Raw genomic sequence first — 20,949 nt, 5'->3', positions numbered from 1 at the left:
TAGAGTTAGAACTCAGTTCAAGACCTGAGAAAGATCTGAGACATTTACCAGATGTTAACCCTGAGCAAATCACTTAACTTGTTTGTCTCAGTTTCCTTAACTGTAAAATGAGGATAATAATAGCACCTACCTCCCAGGATTGTTGTGAGGATAAAATGACATTTGTAAAGTGCTTAGCACAGTGCCATGTCACACATAAGAGGTGTTCTATCAATACCATTGTTGTTGCTGTTCATTTTTATACAGCCAAATATATCTATTCATAATATCCTTTAATTCCTTTTTCATATCAAAAACCTCATTTTTTCAAACAGCGATCTTACACACACACACACACACACACACACACATACACACACACGATTCATTAGTGTAAAAAGGACTTAAGCCCCTATCAGTTGCTCAGTTGTCAGTATGTGATGGAGTGGGGGGGTGGGGGGAGCACAATCACAAACATGGCGAGATGCCAAAAGACAAAGAATGACACTTTGCTATTTCATTTACATTCTCATAATTAAAGCCCTCTCTGACCTGCCTTATTAAGTAGACTACGGAATACAAGCAATAAACTTCAGCCAACCACGTAATCAATGCTCAAATGGAAATATGAGAAAGTCAAAAGACATTCTTACATAGTAATTCTTATATAGTAATTCTCTCATTGGTTTCATATTCAGGATTCTTCACTCCATGAACTTTTTCTCAAAATATTTTATAGTACATTAATATAGGCACTGGGAAATGTGTCCAACATGAACAAATATATATCACTGGGTTTAGTTATGACAACATACAGTTGTTTCTCATTAACATAGTCTTCTGCTTCAAAAACTGATTAAAATATTTAGAAACTATAATAGCAGCATTTTTGTGGTAGCAAAAAACTAGAATGAAGGAGGGTACCCATCAATTGCGGAATGGCTGAACAAATTATTGTATACGACCTTAATGGATTCTTGTGCCTAAAAAAATCAGTGGCTATGAAGAATTCAGAGAAAGTTGGGAAAATTTCTATGAAATATTACAAAATGGAAAGTGAATAACCAAGAGAACAATTTAATTGATGACAACAATAATGTAAAGGAAAACAACAGAAAGACTTCAAAACTGCTTAACACAATGACCACTCTAGATATAAGAGGACCAATGATAAAGCATCATCAGAGAGATGGTGGACTATGGCCAATGTGATTATTCATTTTAATTAGTTGTACTTATGTGTTATAAGGCAAAATTTATTAGAAAGTAGCAATGATTTAAAAAACATCCATAAAACATTTAAAATATATGTTTATAAGACTTAGTCCAAGAAACTAAATATGTGTTAAATAGCTGGTTGCATCCAAATAAGTCTGACACAAAAAGCTTATGAGTTGTTTTCTATATATTTCAACAAAAAGATGTTGAGCTGTTTTACAAAAAGTCCCTTTTATTCAGTGGCACACTCTGCAAATACAGTCAGCAAATCCCTTTAACTTTGTCTGGGGGAACTGAGTCTCTAAAGAGTCACAATTTAGTTACGTCAGTGAACAAACGGTAACTCGATCAAAAGATTTTTTCAAAATGAAATCAATCCATAATAACATATTCAGTAAGAAATCCCATATGGTGATACTACTCAGTAACAACTGACCCATGTTTTCAGATGAAAGTTAAAAGTTGTAAAATGTCTTCCAACACCATTCAATGTATATGTACTGTATGTAATGGGGTCAACACGAAACCTCTCACTTTCCCTACTCTCAATGTCCTCTCGCTAGGTGGTATCCCATAGAGCCTGTGTGGAAGTGAATTAAAGTTGCCTTGGCCACTTCCCATGAGTCTAGTGTTCTTGGATTCAGCCCTAAAGGACTTAGAATTTTCAAATAACATTTTAGAATGATGTTTTGATCCCTTGGGATCAGTGATGGCAGCAGTGGAGGAGTGATGCATCAAAAAAGGATTGGCCACTGAACAACCCACTTGGTTCTGATGAGGGAAAATCCAAAGGAGGGGCAAAAAGAACTTCCCCACACTTGGCAGACAAAGAGAGAGCAAAACTGCCCATTGATTCTCTGTTTAAAATCTACTGAGTGACAACTCTTCCTCTGACTCATACTCTTTTGACGCATTTCCCTTGTCCCAGCTACTAGCCCAGGGACCAAAGGATTTCTACATTGACCCAAAGCAATGTAGATAATGTTCTTCTTCACTGACCCAAAGCACATATGGCCTACTAAAAAAGGCCAAAAGAGCTCAGCTGATCTGCACATGGGCTCCATGAGAACTGATGCAGCAAGAGCACATGAGAAAAAAGTTTTGTGAGTATCCTCCATTACATGTGAATACATCCACTATAATAAGATTTGTTTATCTCTCTCCTCCTTCCCCACCCAATCCTCATACACACCCCCACACCAACCCAACTTCCCAAGAATTACAGGAAATTACAAAGGAATTGGGAAAGGAAATTACAAATGTGTAGATAGACACAGCAGAAAGGCAACACATGATATTGGTCAATTTTTGCTACTTCATGTACATGCATATAATTAAAAGCCTATTTAATTCATGTCCCACTGGGCGTATACATGTAGCATGCAAAGCACAGACCTAAGTCAAAGCCACACACTTTCCCCATTGAAAGGCAACCAAGGAGATGATATGACTAAAGGTGGAGCATGGGAAAGAAGGATGGCACTTACAGTTGCTCTAGAGAGGCAAGTCCCTTAAATGCTTGCCTGTCAATTGACTGGATTTCATTCTTGTATAAATAGCTGAAACAAGAAACATTGGGGAATATTAGTACACACACAAGACCTGACAAGGTGGAAAAAGAAGAATTAAGTTGACACATAAAGACAGTTTTAATATGAACGATTGAATGAGGGAAACAAATGTGATGCTTGCACAGTCACTCCCTCCCTCCCCTCTTTCCCGAAGAAAAACATTGTGAGATGAAGACTAAACATGCCCAGAGGGGAGGGAAAGGGAAGGGAGAAAAAACTAAACACAACTTCCTGGAAGTCAAACCTTTCCCATGGGCTACCACTGGAGCTTCAGAATGGTCAAGTCTATGTCCCCCAAGTGGTTTTTAATACCCTATCTGAAAGCTCTAAACACTTATTTCCCACATACACAAAAACAAACAAAAAATAGCCATAAAAATGCAAATATGCGATATGGTTCTATTCCTGACACTTTGTCAGCTTGCAAATATTCAGGAATAAATACTGGTAAATTAATTACATCAAAGTTCAAAATAGTGCCTTGAAATACCAGCACTAGATTCCCATCAAAATCAAATGAGCATGACACAAAAATACCAGGGAAAGTAACCTGGCCTAGGGGCTAATGAAATCTTGAAAACCTAGATATTGTCCAAGCCTGCATGCTCATTTCTAATTAAATGACATTTACCTCAAGGCTAGACCTATTTTTACAGGAATGTCTTAAATAAGGGATTCCTAACCCTAGTATTATAAAATCTAAATAATTCAACAAAAATTGATTAAGTATCTAATGTTCACAAATTTCTGTTAGGCCTTTTGGAGAGATATGGCAACCTAGACAAATCTCTCCAAAAGGCCTAACAAAAATCTGCAAACATTTGATAATTAATTTTTGTTGAATCATTTATGTTTTATAATACTAGGGTTAGGAATCCCTTATTTAAGATATTTAAGTATAGCCAATGCAGAGTGTCCACTGGGGAAATGGGCTACAAGCTATTCATGGAGGAATTTTCACCAGGAACATTTGGTTTTTTACCTGAGGTTGTAGAAGTGACTTCTAGTCAACTATATGTCCCTAATCCCTGTTGGGACAGTTCCACAAGTCCTAGGAACTCATTTGAGTTTCCCTATTAGAGAGGAAGCAAGATTTCCTTTTTTTTTTCCTGTTTTCAGTTTTGTTAGTTGTTTTATTTCATTTTCAATTCTGTATTTTTCCCCTACTTGTTTGAATTGAAGAAGGTCCTGAGGAATACTAGGAAGGTTTGCTTGTTTATTTTGTATAATGAGTAGAATGAAAGACCTAGAATCAGAAAGACCTGGGTTCAAATCCTACCTTAGACACTACTTTGTGACTTTGAACAAATTACTTAATACCTCTGGGCCTCAGCTTCCTCTCCAGATAAATAAGGGATTAGACTCAATGAACACTAAGTTTTCCTTCTAATTCTAAATCTATGGTCTTATGAATTATCTTTAATTATTGGAAAAGGTGCACAAAAATTTGTTTTAAAATAAAATGAACTTTAATTCAATATACTTTAAATAAATAAACTTCCTAGGAGAAAGAAAAAAAAAACCAGTCCCTTAGAGGGGACTATAAATTTCTGGCTGAGTAAAAATCAAACCTACATTTAAGGTTCGAACATTTGTTTTTCTATATTTTTTCTTTAAAACACCTTTAAAGAGGGGGAGTAAAAAAGTGTAAGGAATAAAATGAATGGCAGCGGAGAGGGTCTAACTGAAAAATCAGAGTTTGGCATATCTTTTATAGATTTGGGGTATTGTGTACAAGGATTTCCCTGGATCAGTCTCCTTTATAATTAAGACCCTGAAGCACTAAAGCTTCCGTGTAATATAAAAACATCAAATGAACACATTTATTTTTAAACAAAAGATATAAAATTTCATACTCAGAGACACATAATCATATTTCACCAGGTAACTATCTGCTATGTCACTTTTAGTCCATGTTAAATCTGTTTGTTTACCAGAATCAACTATTTGCTATACTTAGTCTTCAGACAGAATTATCTTTTTGAGTACTAGGCACAGTGAATAAATTTTAATCTCACCAAAAAACTTCATAACATCACCTATATCTTAATTATACCTAATAACTGTAAATTTTAATAGGCCTGATGCTAGCAACTAATTGACATAGAGAAATGACAATAGATAGGTGATGTCCAGATTTGAATGGGCCTATTCTTGATATAGGGATTAGTCTGGACAGCTCTTTTAGGAACAAAGATTTCCCAAGATTTCTTTTTTAGTTTCTACCTAGGTTTCAGAGTTGTGAAGAAAGCACTTCTCACTTCTTTTCTTTTTTAAAAATCCCTCTGTGATTTCATTGGTGTGTAGGAGATATATCAAACTCCCAGCATCTGAGCCTGATTAAAATGTAATTGGAAAATGTTTAACAAAATAAAATGCAATTTAATAGCAATAATGTTAATTTCTCATGGGTTTTTTGACATTTCAAAGATTTTTTCCAATTACATGTAAAAACAATTTTTATATTTGCATTTTGAAATTTTGAGTTCCAAATTCTCTCCCTTCCTCCCCTGCCCCACCCCCCCCTTTTTTATACGGTGAGCGATGATTGATATAGATTATATACATGCAATCATGCAAAACATATTTCCATATTAGTCAGGTTGCAAAAGAAAACACAGACCAAAAAGAAGATATAATAAAGAAAGAAAAATAAAGTTTTTAAAAAGTAAGCTTTGATCTACATTCAGACTCGATCAATTCTTTCTCTGGAGGTGGATAGCATTTTTCATCATGAGTCCTTCAGAATTATCTCAGATAAATGTATTGCTGAGAATAGCTAAGTCATCCACAGTTGATCATCATACAATATTGTTGTTCCTGTGTACAATGCTCTCCTAGTTCTGCTCATTTAATTCTGTATCAGTTCATGTAAGTCTTCCCAGGTTATTCTGAAAACATATTACTCATTATTTCTTATAGCACAATAGTATTCCATCACAATCATATACCACAACATTTTTAGCCATTGCCCAACTGATGGGGCATGTCCTCGATTTCCAATTCTTTACCATCACAAAAAGAGCTGCTATAAATATTTTTGACCATATGGGTCCTTTTCCTTTTTTTCCCCCTAAATCTCTTTTATATACAGACCTAGTAGCAGTATTGCTGGATCAAAAGATATACACATTTTTATAGCCTTTTGAGCATAGTTCTAAATTGCTTTCTAAAAGGGCTGAATCAGTTCACAACTCCACCAACAGTGCATTAGTGTCCCAATTTTCCCACATCCCCTCCAACATCTGTCATTTTTCTTTTCTATCAGATTAAACAATCTAATAGGTGGGAGGTGGTGAATTGCTTTAATTTACATTTCTCTAATCAATGGTGAATTAGAGCATTTTTTCATATGACTATAGATAGCTTTGATGTCTTCATCTGAAAGCTAGCTGTTTATGTCCTTTGACCATTTATCAGTTGGGGAATGAATTTTATTCTTACAAATTTGAGTCAGTTTTCCATATATTTGAGAAATGAGGCCTTTATCAGTGAAACATTGTAAAAAATTTTTCTCAGTTTTCTGCTTTCCTTCTAATCTTGTCTGCATTGGTTTTATTTGTGCAAAAACTCTTTATTTTAATGTAATGAAAATTATTCATTTTACATTATGTAATGTTCTCTATCACTTGTGTTTGGTCATAAATTCTTCCCTCACCCATAGATCTGACAGGTAAGCTATTCCATGCTCCCTTAATTTGCTTATGGTATCACACTTTATGTCTAAATCATGTAATCCACTCTGCTACCCTCTTCCATTTTTTCCCCTTCATCCTACTTTTTTCCCCACTGATCCTCTCTCTCTTGCCTGTTAAAATGTCCTTCCTCAAAAGTGTTTTGCTTCTGACTAGAGCCTCCCCCAATCTGCCTTCCCTTCTATCAGCCCCTCCCTTTCTCTTATTCCACTCCTCCTTACCTCCCTACAGGGTGTAATTATATCTCTTTCTATTTAAGTGTGACACCGCTAATGTAATAAATTCCTAATATGAAGTTCTCCTCTTCCTCCTCTTCCTGTTCCGTCTCCTTCTCTTCCTCTGTCTCGTCTTCTATTTGTTCCCATCAGAAGCTATGCTAAAATCCATACTAATTTAATGATAATAATAATAGTGATAATCGATGTTGACAAAGCACTTTTTACATACATCATTTCATTTAACTAAGGAATAGAGAGTTGCCAGGGCTACCGAGGGATTGAGTGACTTGCTCTGGGTCACAGAGCCAGTATGTCTGAGTTTGTGTCAGAGGCAGGACTTCAACCTAGATCTCCCTGACCCAGGGACCATCTCTCAATATAGATTATGTTCTGCTGTCTCTCTGATGATAATAACGATGATGGTAGTGGTGAATATACTGGCAATTACAATGATGTCTGTAAAGATTAAGGTCATTCTATGAGAACTAAAGGAACCAGCACTCCCCTCTTTACCTGTAGGCAATATCCCAGTATAAGCATTATTTCTTTCTTAGGCAAATCTGTTGGAGTTTATAAATTTCAAAGGGGAATGAATATTTATAATATAATCATTTCATGCTTTCTTTAAAAATTTTTTTAAACATGGCACATTATTCTGCTCTATTCTTTTTAGTCAAAGCTGGACAAGTAAAAATCCTCAGTAAAGGTCTTCCCTACTTTGAGAAAATGTTCCATGAAAACTGATCTAGCTAACTGTTATGGAGGGGAAAAACATACTTGTATCCTGAACTTTAATGATTCAAACCATTTTTGCTTTGTGTGAAGTAGGTTTATAACTCAGGTGAACTTTCATTTTCCATATGCATCATTTACTTATGTTGCCTACAGCACGGCATATTTTCATTTAATGTTTTTATTTTGGATTTCAGTGGTATCGAGTGGGCAGCACTTTTGGTCTTGCTGCCCAAATAAAGCAACCTGAAGAAAAGGTGAAATTTGCTTTAGTTATTGAAATACCCCTCCAGCCCTTTTCTTTAATTTTTGATTAAAGAAAAAAGAATCACATAATTTAAAGTTGTAGAGAGAGCCCAGGGGAGAGTTAGTTAAACCTATACATGAACAAGAATCCCCTCTACAAAATGCCCAAGTGATTGTCTATCTTTTTACTCAAAGATCCCTTATAAGGGGCAATATATAATACCATTCTACTCTCAAACACCTTGAATTCTGTTAAAAAAAATTTCCAACTATCACGCTTAAATCTGCCTCTTTAAAACTTTTACCCATGATTCCTACGGTAGTTTGCTTTCTTGGACCAGAGAACAAATACAAATGCTTTTCCACATGAGGGTTTCAAATACTTGAAGAAAACTCTCATATCCCCTTAAGTTTACTGCTTTCTAGGCTAAACTTTCCTACTTCCTTCAGCCAATCTTCACATAACATGGACTCAAGGTCCTTCGTCATTCTGGTGGACCTCTTCTAAATGTTTGGTTTAAAATTAACTACATAAACAAATAAAAATAACTGAAATGTTAAAAGAAAATTTAGTTTCAAAACCCATGAAAATAAAGTTAAGTCAAACTTCATATAAGAGAAGAAAAAAAAAATCCCTTGCTAGAAACTATAAATTTCTGGCTGAACAAAACTCTAGTCACATTTAAGGTTCAAATATGCTTTTCCTTTTTTTTATTATCACTTCTCTTGAATATAAATATTACACTGAATCCTCAAACCCACAAGGAGCTGGTCTCTTAACCTTGTAGACTACATTTGCAAGTAACTGACCAAACAGATAGATTGTGTAGGTAGTCCTTAAGTTTGCAACAGATTAGTGCTAAGGAAGAGGCATCATGGCACAGCAGATAGTGAACTGATTTCAGTCAGGAATGCCTGGATGCAAGTGTTGCCTCTGATGGTGAATCTGGTTAAGTCATTTAACCTTTCATTGCCCTTGCACCATTCTAAGTCTATAAGTTATAGAACATGTGTGACTTGAATTGGTAGAGAAATTTTCCTCACAAGGAAATTACAGGTCTGATCCTAAAAAATTATTTTTTTTGAAGTTACAAGAACAAGTCAAAATAATGCAGGTCAAATCTGACTTTCCTGCAGAAATAATGTTATGACGAAATTAAAATCCTAACTAATGATATGACTGTTTACAGCAATGACAGACACTATCATCAGCCATCAATTTTTGTTGTTGTACAGTCACTTCAGTTGTTTCTGTCCCTTCATGACCCAATTTGGGGTTTTCTTGGCAAAGATAATTGAATGGTTTACTATTTCCTTCTCCAGTCGATACTGTGGACTCATTTTGTCAATTAATCAGAGGTAAAATGACTTGCCCAGGGTCACATAACTAGGAAATTTCTGAGGCTGGATTTAAAATCAGGTCTTCTTGACTCTAGGCTCAGTGCTCTATCCACTGAACCACCAGCTGCCTCCACCTATCAATTATATAGTCAATAATGTTTAGTACAAAGTACTTTTTAAAGTTAGGTAAAATAAAAAAAAATTAAGAACTTCCTAAGAGAAAAGATAAACATGGTAAGTAGGGAAGACCTCCAGAAAACAACAGTGGAGCCCAAAGGATCAAAAAATGATAGGAAGAACTGAAGAAATCATCTTGTACATTCCCAAGTGTGGCCCAAACAAGATTTAAATGTAATTTTTGGAATACTTAAAAATAAATTAAAATACGTAAAAATATATAATACCAATATGTAGTTTTCTAGGTCAACATGTGGCCCACAGAAATCCTTTTGTACAGTTCAGGGCTCCTTTCTGTTTGGAGTTTGACACAACTGATCTAAGCTAAACAGTCATATTGTAAATAAGGAAACCGAGGTATAGACACCTTACTTAAAGTGGCTTAAAATGAATAGTTGACAAGCATCAAAGCCAAAAAGGTTAAAATGACTTGCCCAAGGTCGTACACATATCAGAAAAAAAGAGTCGAACTGAGGTCCTTGTACTCCAAATCCAGGAGCTCAAGAACTACTAGCACTTGAACCAAAAGGAATTCACCAGTTGGGATATTATGAACTGTTTATGGCACTTCCAAAAGCCAGCTGAATGGGCTAAAGAAGCTAAGTAGTCTGTAAGCCCTGAATGCTGCGTCATAAAGAATACTATCAGTACTACTGCCAAGAGTGAATCACTGTTAAGTAAGGCAGTGTCTATATATAGCTGGGTACAATTTAGTTTCTTGCTTACAAAAGGACTAACTTACAACTTGTCTTAGCAAGTATTAAGCAGAATTCCTAATGGGACCATTAGTGACATTTTTACTTCCTATTTTTAATATAACTGAATCATTAAAAACATAATTTTTATATTTTAGTAGCTAACTTGAACAATATGAATACATGAAACCAAGGGAAAATTTCTATCCCAACAAAAGCAGTGTGATGTAGTGAAAAGTGATAAATTTGGAGTCATGGGACCTGAGTTTGAATTCCTGCTCCATCACTATGTGATCTTGAGCAAATTGCTTAACCTGTCTTGAGCCTCAGTTTCTTTATTTTAATTATAAAAGGCTAGGATTCAGCTTGAGAACTATGACCTCATAAAGGTGAACTCATATGAAGATTCACTTTCCAAATGCACTTTGGTTCTAAACATATAAAATGGAGTAAAAGGTGTCTGAAATTTAAAGGTGCCCCGACATCCTTGAACCATATTATCCTGCAGAACTTCTAAAAACACATTCTACCAACAAGGTCCACAGGACAGAGAAAGTTGAAGCAGTGGAGATTCAAATAGCTATTTGATAGACAAAATCCACTGCAGTGGCTTCTAACCTTTTTTGTGACATAGGCCACTTTGACAGTCTGGAGAAGCCTGTACTTCCCTTCTCAGAATAATGTTTTTAAGAGCATAAAATAAAATACATAGGACTAAAAAAGGAAATCAAAGATTAGTGAAAATAAAGATGCAATTTTTCCCATCCAAATTTATAGACCCCCCTGAAATTTCTACCCAGATGTCTTGGAGGTCCATGGACCCCAGGTGAAGAATGGTCCCCATGGTCCACTGGAAAAACTTCAACTATCTAAACTACAAACCATGTGCCTTTCTGCATTCTTTTCAACCCTCTCTGGCTTGCTCCTTCTTCCCTCCACTTTTCTCCCTGTGTAGTATCTGGTCTTTACGATCAAACAAAGATCATTGAATTCATATTACTTATTGTCTTCTTTTCAGGAGAAAGAAAGAGAGCAGGACTGCTGATTTTTTTTCAGTGGAAGAGATCAAGAAGAAATGAAGTGAGTAAAGGACCTGGAGACATGTGATAAAAAAAGAGAACTATTTTTTTCAAACCAATCTTTCTTCTAAGATGCAAACAATTTCCAGGTAAGAGTTGTATGATCTGCTTTCTAAAAGACATAAGCTTCATTCTGGGAATTATAAAGCAACAAAAGTAGGCTTTGAAATTGTCAGCTGCCTATGAGAACAGAAATGGATGATTTGGTTACACCTAAGCAAAATTATACCTGTCATTTCCCCTTAATATCTCCTCTACCACCTCATCACAGCACGGAGTTGGCTGAGAGTTTACCAACATAGTGCATACGGTCAGGTCCCATTCAGCTGATAGAACACCATTTTATGCATCTGCCTGATTCTGCATTATATATCTCTCACTGCCTGATAATGGATAATGTCACCTGAGGACAAATCTAGTTAAGGTCCAAGAGACTCCTCATTCCAGGGCAGGCACCAAGGTGATCAAACTTCATGGAAACACCTTTCGACATGTGAAGGTTTGCAATCTGCATAGGTGGGGAACATTCCCATAATGAAATTTGGGGGCATAGATCAAGAGCTGAATGGGACCTTGGAAATCAACTAATCCATCTCCCTTATTTTGCAAATGAAGGAACTGAAGCCCCGGAAAGTTAAAGTATTTGCAAAAGGTCAAGCAAGCAGCAAAGAAGATATTCAAACCCAGGTCCTTTGACTTCAAATCCAATATACATTCCACTTGGAGACTGTGGGTGCTCTATTTAATAAAATGCCATGCTAAAGTGAGTGGCAGTAGTTTGATATAACTTAACTCACATTAGAAATTAGCAAGACACATAAAAGATTCTAGAAAAAAGAATACAACTACATATCTTATTTTCAAATATTTTCCTTCAATAGTTGTATTTGAATAAACAAGTAAAAATGAACTCTGATTTAGAACTATCATTGCTGACTCAATTATTCTGTGGCACTAATAACATGCGAAGAATCCATGCATAGGAAAAAATAGAATTAAAACTATAAGTGAAACTTAGCTGAAGAAGCTGAAGAAAAGGAACCAAAGCGTTTAGGGAAAAGCGAGACTGAATAAAAAGGATTCAGTTAATTGAAATAAAAGTCCTGAGTTATCCTCCGGATAGCTGTTTACATTCTTCCTGATGGGCTAAAATCCAGACTCTGGCACCAATGCGAATAAGAATAAACAAAACATAAAGATGGTCATGATCATATGCTATTAATTCCAAAGAGTACAGATAAATGTGCTACATGCTTCTAATCTTCGTTGGGGCCTTAACTTGAACTTCAGAATGTTATCCTTTTCTTAATCCTTCCTAATTATAATGCCTATTAATTTGGAACAGAAATGCTTTTTCCCCCTGGGGTGGGAGAAAGGGTGGTAAGGTTCTAAAAAGCAAAAGGGAATTCAATGAAAAGAAGAAAATGAAATGCAAAAAAAGTTAAAATAATTAAGATGACTGTAAGCCTAAGACCTACAGCTTGTTGCCAACTTAATTTGATGGAATACTTGTTAAAGAAGTTTACAACATATATATATATGTGTGTGTGTATATGTGTGTGTACATACACATACATATGTATATAGTGTGTTTGTATATATAAATACATATTTGTCAAATATATAATTATACATTTCTGTTTTCTATTATATATTAGCTATATTTATATTATACATCTAATAATAGACTATATACACAAATATATTTAGCCGTGTAATTCAGGCAGTTTGTTTTCTACCTAAATATCCTTTAATCCCAATTAAGGATATTTAGGTAGAAAATGAACAGCCTGAATCTCAAATGTCTATAAATAAGTTCAGTTTCACTAGTATTATGAGTTTAAAAAAACAAAAAACTATCAGCCTAGCCTGTTAATTAGCACTGTCTTATTATGCGCACAACCCTCAAAATACTCAATTTAGGATTATATGGACTGAAGGAAACTGGTGTTATCCCAAAGGATTGGTAAAATGCTCAACAGAACATCCTTTTAAGTTCTATCTATAAATTTAAAGCAAGTAGACAAGAATATGTTCAAATGTCTTATAATCTTGGAAGGGAATCGAACTTTATTTTTCAAAGATCAATCTCTCTGAGGCAGCCAACAAAATTAACATACGGACCACTGTATCCTCAGACCTGTGAGAATCTGAAATAGAAATAAAACCCATGAATATTGGGTCAGTTGTATGGAGGCATGGAATATCCCCAACATAAAGGGAAAGGGATAGAGAAATTATGCAGCAAAATATCCCATTTTTTATCTCCAAAATTTCCACATAAAATTTAACATTTTAAAAGGGAAAATGTTGTTTTTCCATAGAATTCTGATTCAAAATGATGTGGAATGCCACGTATTAAACAGAACAGACCTTGGGAAATATCACAGAGGAATAATACTACTGCTATTAATTATTACTATTTGATCTTTATTCAACCTATTTTCCTGAAGGCTTAGTATCAGTATGTGTACTCTACAATCCATTCTAACAATCCCTGGGTGCAATCTTTAGCCAGCTTTTATACAGTATAGTGTGTATTTGTATATGTAAATAAATACATATTTATTAAATATATTTATGTATTCACTATATATTTATATTGTTTCTATTATATATTAGTTATATTTCTATTAAGCACACAATATTATCTACATAAATATATACATACTGTATGTTAATATAAACATATAAATATATGTAAATAAGTTTTATTAGATATTTTACCCTACAGAATTACATATATTTAATCTATAAATCCATGATTATTTAAATAATCCAAAAATTGATCATAGAACTACTTGAATTAATGGTTAAAAAACTTACAGATATTTTAAATTTTCTAAGTCTTCAAATGATCCACTGGGTATTCTTTTAATCTGATTGTTGTTAAGAAGCCTATAAAAAAACAAAACAAAAGAAATCACAATAATTATTTTCTTGAGGCAGTAAACAATCTAAGTCCTAGAAGAAAACTTATCATTAGTCTTCAAAGAAAAGGGGCAGCTTTTAACCTAGGAACCTTAACATAGAATCAAAGAATTTTTGATGTGGAAAGATGTGACCCCTTCACTTTACAGAAAGTGAGGCCCAGAGAAGGCCAGCAATTTGCCAATGGTCGCACTGCTGGTATAGTAGCAAAGTACAATAATCAAGATGAATTTATAGGCATTTTCTTCATTCCTAAACAATGTGATAATAGTAACTTAATAGGTTAGGAAACATTATGATAAAAGATTTTTAAAGAGGGGGAGAAAATTTTAAACTCATAATCTTATGGAAGTGAATGTTGAAAACTAAAAATAAATAAATTTATTTTTAAAAAAAGATTTTTAGGATTTTGTTAACATTCAGATTTTGCTTTCCTAACAAAATTATTTCTAATAGGTGCAACTTTTAGCTTGTGCCATTTTTCAGCTCAACAATAGAATTCTGAATAGGTGGCCCAGGAGCAACAATGGTCAAAAACTGGATAGAGGTAAACTTGGGTTTTCCCAAGATTTTATGATGGCAGAATGAAAGCTATAGCAAGTTAATCCAAGCTAGAAAGGCTTAGGATATGGGGAGATGACTATTTCTCGGCATATCAGTTTCCTCTTCTCTTGAAAGAGGGAAGTGGTTTGCAATAAATGATTGCTAAAGTCCCTTCCAAAGCTAACACTCTGGGATGCTAGGATTCCAGACCAAGCAACAGATTATATGTCTCTCATGTGAAGATCAGCCTAGCTGTTTTATTACCAAAACATGATGGGGACCATAATTTAATGGATTTTTTTTGACCTGGGAAATCCATGAACTCAGATTCAATTTACTTCAGTAAAAAAAGGATCTAATTGGATCTTTTGAAGGACTGAAGTTGGAGCACCCAAAACCATTATCAGGTTGACTTTCAACATAAACATCATTAGGCATATACACCATGCAATAAGCTTTATTGTTACAGAACTAGAAAGGACCATCAAGTCAAACCTTCTGCTCTGGATGAGAAAACGAAGGCCTAGCCAGGTGACATGACACCACTATATTAATGGCAGATCTAGAACAACAATCCAGGATCCTGACTCCCAACTTGAGGTAATGGATAGAAAGCATTTCATAAACCTAGAAACACTATATATACGAGAGCTATTATTAATACTATGATTTCTATACCTCACAGCCCCGCCACCATGAATACAATATAGAACTTGTTATCTTTTTAAAGAATAAAATTTTTATTAATTTTTCAAAAAAGAATTTCAACTTACAATGTATTCAAGTTTTTCAGCCGCTTAAATGTTCCAGGCTGGATTTCTCTAATTCTATTAAATCGTAGGTCCCTGTGGAAAAACAAGAACACAAATTTTGTTTATACTTTCTTTATGGCTGAAGAAGAAAGTGGAGAGATTTGCAAGCATCGTCATTCCCTAATTTCAAAGCATTTTTTATAACCATGACTGTAAGTTGAAGATAGACTAAGAATTATGCACTACTTATTGACATATACAAATGTATGCAAGATTTTTTTCTTACTAATATCCTTTCTGTCCTCTTGTCTTGCAAGCAATCTTGAATGAACAAAGAATATATCAGCAGAGCATAAGTTCTAACAGGTCCTTCCAAGCTGGAAAAGCTTCAAGTACAAATGTAGTGACCAAGTACCCACCATCCAAGGATCAGGCTAGTTAAAGTTTGGAAAAGGAAGGCCATCAGGTGGTTTTTTCTTCCTCACCGACTCAAAATCCTAAAGTACTGGAATCTTCATCCAAGGAGGATGAATATTCATACCAAGGAAATCCTGGATTCTTGAAGTAGGTTGGATTTAGGGTTTGGTTTTTTGTTTATTTTCTTTTGTTTTGTTTTGGTTTGGTTGTTGTTGTTTTTAACATCCTGGGTCCATTACTATCACTTTAAAACTCAATGTCCCAACAGGCCTAAAGAGCAGGTTGATGGAGAAGGTAGACAGGAATTATACATTATTCTGAAAAAGAGGCTCAACCTCAAAACAGTCAAATCAGCTGTATAAATTGTGCAGCCTCTTCAGACTTCTCTAAGATGTTTTCATTCCATGAACTTTAAGCGGACAGATAAGATAAGAAATTTAAGCCTTAATTCCTTGAAAACACAAGACAGATTAAATCAGAAAAACAGATGCCATACAGTGTATATGTTTTTATCGTTATTACTATTATTAGCTCCAAACATGAATTTCAAACAGCTGTACCAGGCAAGCCTTAAAAAACTGTCTAAAATCACTGAGACAAAATACGAAATTCACAGATGCAACCAACGTATTTAAAAGACTAAGGTCTGAAAAATCCTAAGCTAAACTTGGGAATGGACTCAATATTCCATAAAAACAATTTAAAAATTCATTAGCCCTTATTTATAAGTAGTATTAACAAAAACCATAAGGAAATAATGGGAAAATAAGACAAATTACATTCAAAATAACTACAAATGTATGTCAAATGTTTGGCATGTTAGAGAAGTAACCTACCAGGACACAATCAGGACTAACTAACTACAAAAAGTCTTTACTTTTTAAGGGAAGATTAAAAAAAAAAGAAAGAAGGGAAGATTTAAATAATGAAAGTGATAAACAGCTCTCATGGCTGAGCCAATGCCCACATAATAAAAATGAGGATATTTACCTAAATTAACATGTAGATTTAATGCCACACTGGTAAAACCACCAAAGGGATACTTTACTAAATGAGGAAAAAAAATGACAACAAATTTCATTGTTAAAAAACACTCAGGTTTTAGGGGGTTTTTTTGTTTGTTTCTTTTGGCTTTTGGCTTTTTTTTTTTTTTACATTTAATCGGAAGTTGATGATATAAATGAGAAATTGAGAACACTTAAGGATTCTTGATAAATTAAAGTCACCTGGTCCATATGTACTTGACTACTGAAAGAACCAGAAGACAAGATTGCTACATCCTGTTAGTATTATTTAAAATATCATGGGAAAATAAGTACTGTAAGATTGGGAAAAGGCAAATGTTTTCCCTATTTTCAAAAAAAAAAGGAAGAGAATAGTCTGTAGATTATAGGCCAATGGGATTGATTTTAATTTGTAGCAAAATTCTAAAACTTATTAGAGACTGAACATCTATTTAAGTGAGTGGAAATCACAAAGAATGAGCATGGATTCAGAAAGAACAAGTCATGCTAAGTGAACTTTTTTTTTTAATTATTAAATGGTAAGTGAGAGGAATACTGTGTGGCAAAAAGGGAAAGATGATAGTAAAGTTAGCTGGATTTGGAACTGACTGAATGGCCAGGCTCAAAGTGTAGTCCACAATAGTTCTAAGTCAATTTAGCAGTCCACCAGTGGAACATGGAATGGTCTTAGAATCTGTACTTAGCCTGTGCTGCATAACATTATTCTCAATGCCTTGGTTGGCACATTTTTCAAATTTTCAGATGACATAAAGCTGATAAGGAGAGCTTACATAATGAGCCAAATCATGTAAGATGAAATTTAATAAGGAACAATGAAATCAGTGAACCTTTCTTAAGTAGTTACTATGTGTACCAGATATTGTGTAACAGCAGAGGGATACAAAGACAAAAGGTAGAACAGTTCCTGCCCTTGATAAGCTTACATTCTTTTGGGAAAGATAATATGTATACATATAAGTAAAATCTTATACTTAGGTTCAAAAATTCAACTTCACATGTAAAAGATTGAGGAGGGGGAAAGGGAAGTTTCATGGTAAGACAGCAGTTTGTCTAAAAAGATGTTGTTTTTTTTAAAATTGGCTTGCAGGCTCAATGAGTCAACAGTGGCAAAAATAAAAGTCAAAAAAGCAAGTGCAATCTTGAATTAAAAGAGGTACTAGAATGAGGATTTAATAATACCATTTTACTCAGCCCTGTTCAGACTATATCTGGAAAAGTTCATTCAGTTTCCATTCTAGGAAAGATACCAATAAGCTAGGGTCCAGATAAGGACAACCAGAAGTGAAGGACATGGAAACCATTCCAAGGGAGTATTAATAAAAAAAAGGGGGGGGGAGGGAGGTGGAAATTGTACCATGGAAAAGGCAGGGAGGAAGTATGACACAGTGGAAAAAATAACAGAGTTTTGGAGTAGGCCAGCTGGGGGCCAAATCACACCTCTACTATTCACACTAGGGGAGTGACCTTGGGCAAATCATTTCCAGACACAAATCTATTAACTCCTATAACACAACAGCTGAATTTTAAGGGCTGCCAAATAGAAACAGGATCAGATTTGTTCTGTTTGGCTCCCTTAGGCAGAACAAAGAGCAACAATAGGTGGAACAGGAAGACAAGTTTAGGCTTGATCTAAGAAAAAAAAAATTTTTTTTCTAAAATCAGAGCAATTCCAAAGTAGAATGAACTACTCTGGATGGATTCCCTCTCATCAGAAGTTCTTCAAGCGAAGTTTAAATGACTTATTGCTCCGGCAGGGGAGGTTCTTTTTCAGTCATAGGTTGGGCTATATTGCCTCTGGAGTTTCTGCCAATTCCAAAATTCTGTGCTTCATTGTTTTTGTGATAGCATCAAAGGAGAAGGGGACTTCTAACTTCCCTTCAATCTTTACAATTCTTTGACTCTGGGATCTCCACTTCTTGAAAAATCTCATCTTTCAGGTTGAGAAAGTGGTATGATTTAATTGCATATAATTACAGGAAGTATTAGATGTTCAAAAATATAACAAACATCTCCGTGTAGCATTATTAATTCACAGTACAATAAAAACAATGGGAGTCTTGCTATTGCCGAGGCATATGAAAATAACATTGTAAGCCAAAAGCTAACCTTGTAACTTTTTCAATAATATTTGGCAGGCTTAAAAACCAATTCACATTTTATACTATGTTATTACTTTTGTAATGAATGCATTTTAAGAACTACAAAAAAAAAAAAACACTTAAAGTAGCCTACCAAGCTGCTTTTTAGGAATTATATTGCTATTTTTAGCCTATGGGGAAAGCAATATAACTGCTTACAACACTAATTTACTTTTAGTTACTTCTTTGAGACCTTTTTAATCCATGATAATGCACTGATAAGTTAACACTTTATACTTGATAAACACACAACCTGTTTAATGTTCATTTTAATAAGGTCTAAAAAGTGTTTTTTTTCCAGTGTGTACAATCAAGAGCATCAAATTACAAAAAGCATTAAATTGATCAATTGCCTAAATTTTTTTTTAACATTTTCATTAAAAAATACAATCTACCAAGTTACAAGAAGAATAAAAGCCTATATCCTCAGTAGTTAAAACAGCTTCATAATATCAAAGTGCATTAACTTGTTCCACTATGTGAAACTTCAATTAGGGAAGTGAGAAATTTACCAGCCTGTGACTTCCAATTTTCACTAATCAAATGTCAAGAGACCTGGGTTTCTAGTCCCAACTTCACTACTAACTGAAGAGGCTACATGGCACAATGGAAATAATGTAGATTTGGGGTCAAAGGACCATGGCTTGAATCTTGGCCCAGTGACTTACAAGCTATGTGACGTTGAACAAATTATTTAACCTCTCTTGGTCTGCTTTCTCATATATAAAAATGATAGATTATACTATATCCCTTTGAAATCTCTCTCCTTCCAGATCTAGGATCCTGTTATCCTAAAGGATGGGCTCCAATGACTTTGAAGGTGTCCTCTAGCTCTAAATCTACAATCTGGCCTTGTGATCTCACATAAGTGGCTTCTTTCTGGGCTTCAGGTTTTTTCATTCGTTATACCGAGAGGCTAGGAAAGATCAGAGGTTTCTAATGTTTTTTTTTTTTTTTTAATCACAAACTCTTAGCAGTCTGGTGAAGTCTATGAATCCCTTAATAATGAGATGGATAAAATAAAATACATGTTAACAAAGGAAACTAATTACAGTGAAATAAAGTTATAGAATTTTTTAAAAAAATCTCAAGGACCTCAGGTTAAGGATTTTGGGGTTTGATTATGGTATAATAGACTTGGATGTTGAAGGGCATTCAGGTTAGTCTAATCTCTAAGATCTTTTTCTCAAGAGAATTTTTCATTTTTAGAAAAATTTTAATATTACTAATAAAAATTGATAGTAAAAATCTTTTGTGAAATAACTAGATGGGGAAAAAAAGGTTGCAGGGACAGGAATTACATTTACCAGTTGAAACACAAAACCATCTTTTTTCTTTACAAATGAAACAGATGGATCATGTCAAGTCAGTCACAAAATGAGTACTGTTAAGCTGGGAAAAACCCTCTGGGCACATTAGGACTTTTAGTCTATCTCTTAAATGGGATTCAGATAACAAGCTTTGACTGGTACCAGGACAAGGGAGTTTTCAGGGGTATGCCTTTCAAGAAAAGACAATAGTTAAGTAGTGTATACATCAACTAGATAAGAAAGGATGCTTCTCTTATGAAAACACACAGGTTTAGTCAAAGTGAAGGTGTGTCTGAAATTGTCAAACAGATATCTGATTTTTTAAAGAGAAACTCACTGTGAGCTGTAATCAATTATAGACACCGAGAATAATGTCCAATTTTAAAGACAAGATAATTAAAACACACTGAACTAGGAAGGGAAAGGGGAGAAGAAAGAAAGCTTAAAGAGAAAAGGAATTTTAAAAGTATCAAAAAAAGATATCACATATCACATAGCTTGAGTCATATTCATGACTCAAGAAGTGACTGAAAATATGACTAGTACCAAAACAAAGTTGAATTTAAGTTTTTTATACATGTGTATGAAGAACTGAGTCTTACCAGATGCTAACTGCCACAAGGGAAAAAGGAGGAGGGAAAGATGGATGACCTCCTAATTACAGAAAAGGTTTGGGAAGAGTTTCACCTCTTAGCATGGTGAACTTCCAAGCCTCAAGAAGAGCATATATTAATAGCTGTTAGATATGCAGAAGAAAAAGACCACTTAAAGAGTGACACTCCATGACCAGGGGAAATTTGTTGGGGTGGGGAGAGCAAGGAGAGGAGGAGAGGAAGTATCTTATAGTATGACATTTTCTCAAAAATTACAAGTTGAAGCTGC

At 34.6% G+C, this 20,949-nt stretch overlaps 1 protein-coding gene across 1 annotated transcript in view; it reads right to left on the bottom strand.

Moving 5' to 3' along the window:
* Window positions 1-20,949, bottom strand: part of PXDN (peroxidasin) — a 148,559-nt gene that overhangs the window by 62,924 nt on the left and 64,686 nt on the right. Inside the window, exons 2-4 of the mRNA XM_036752612.1 lie at window positions 15,199-15,270; window positions 13,778-13,849; window positions 2,685-2,756 (exon numbers count right to left, since the gene is read on the bottom strand). Coding sequence (XP_036608507.1) covers window positions 2,685-2,756; window positions 13,778-13,849; window positions 15,199-15,270 — 216 coding nt within the window. The remainder of the gene's footprint in view (window positions 1-2,684; window positions 2,757-13,777; window positions 13,850-15,198; window positions 15,271-20,949) is intronic.

This window comes from Trichosurus vulpecula, chromosome 3 (assembly GCF_011100635.1).
Source record: "Trichosurus vulpecula isolate mTriVul1 chromosome 3, mTriVul1.pri, whole genome shotgun sequence".
Taxonomy (NCBI): domain Eukaryota; kingdom Metazoa; phylum Chordata; class Mammalia; order Diprotodontia; family Phalangeridae; genus Trichosurus; species Trichosurus vulpecula.
Note: the sequence above shows the minus strand (reverse complement) of the source record. Positions and strands in the feature narration are given on the sequence as shown.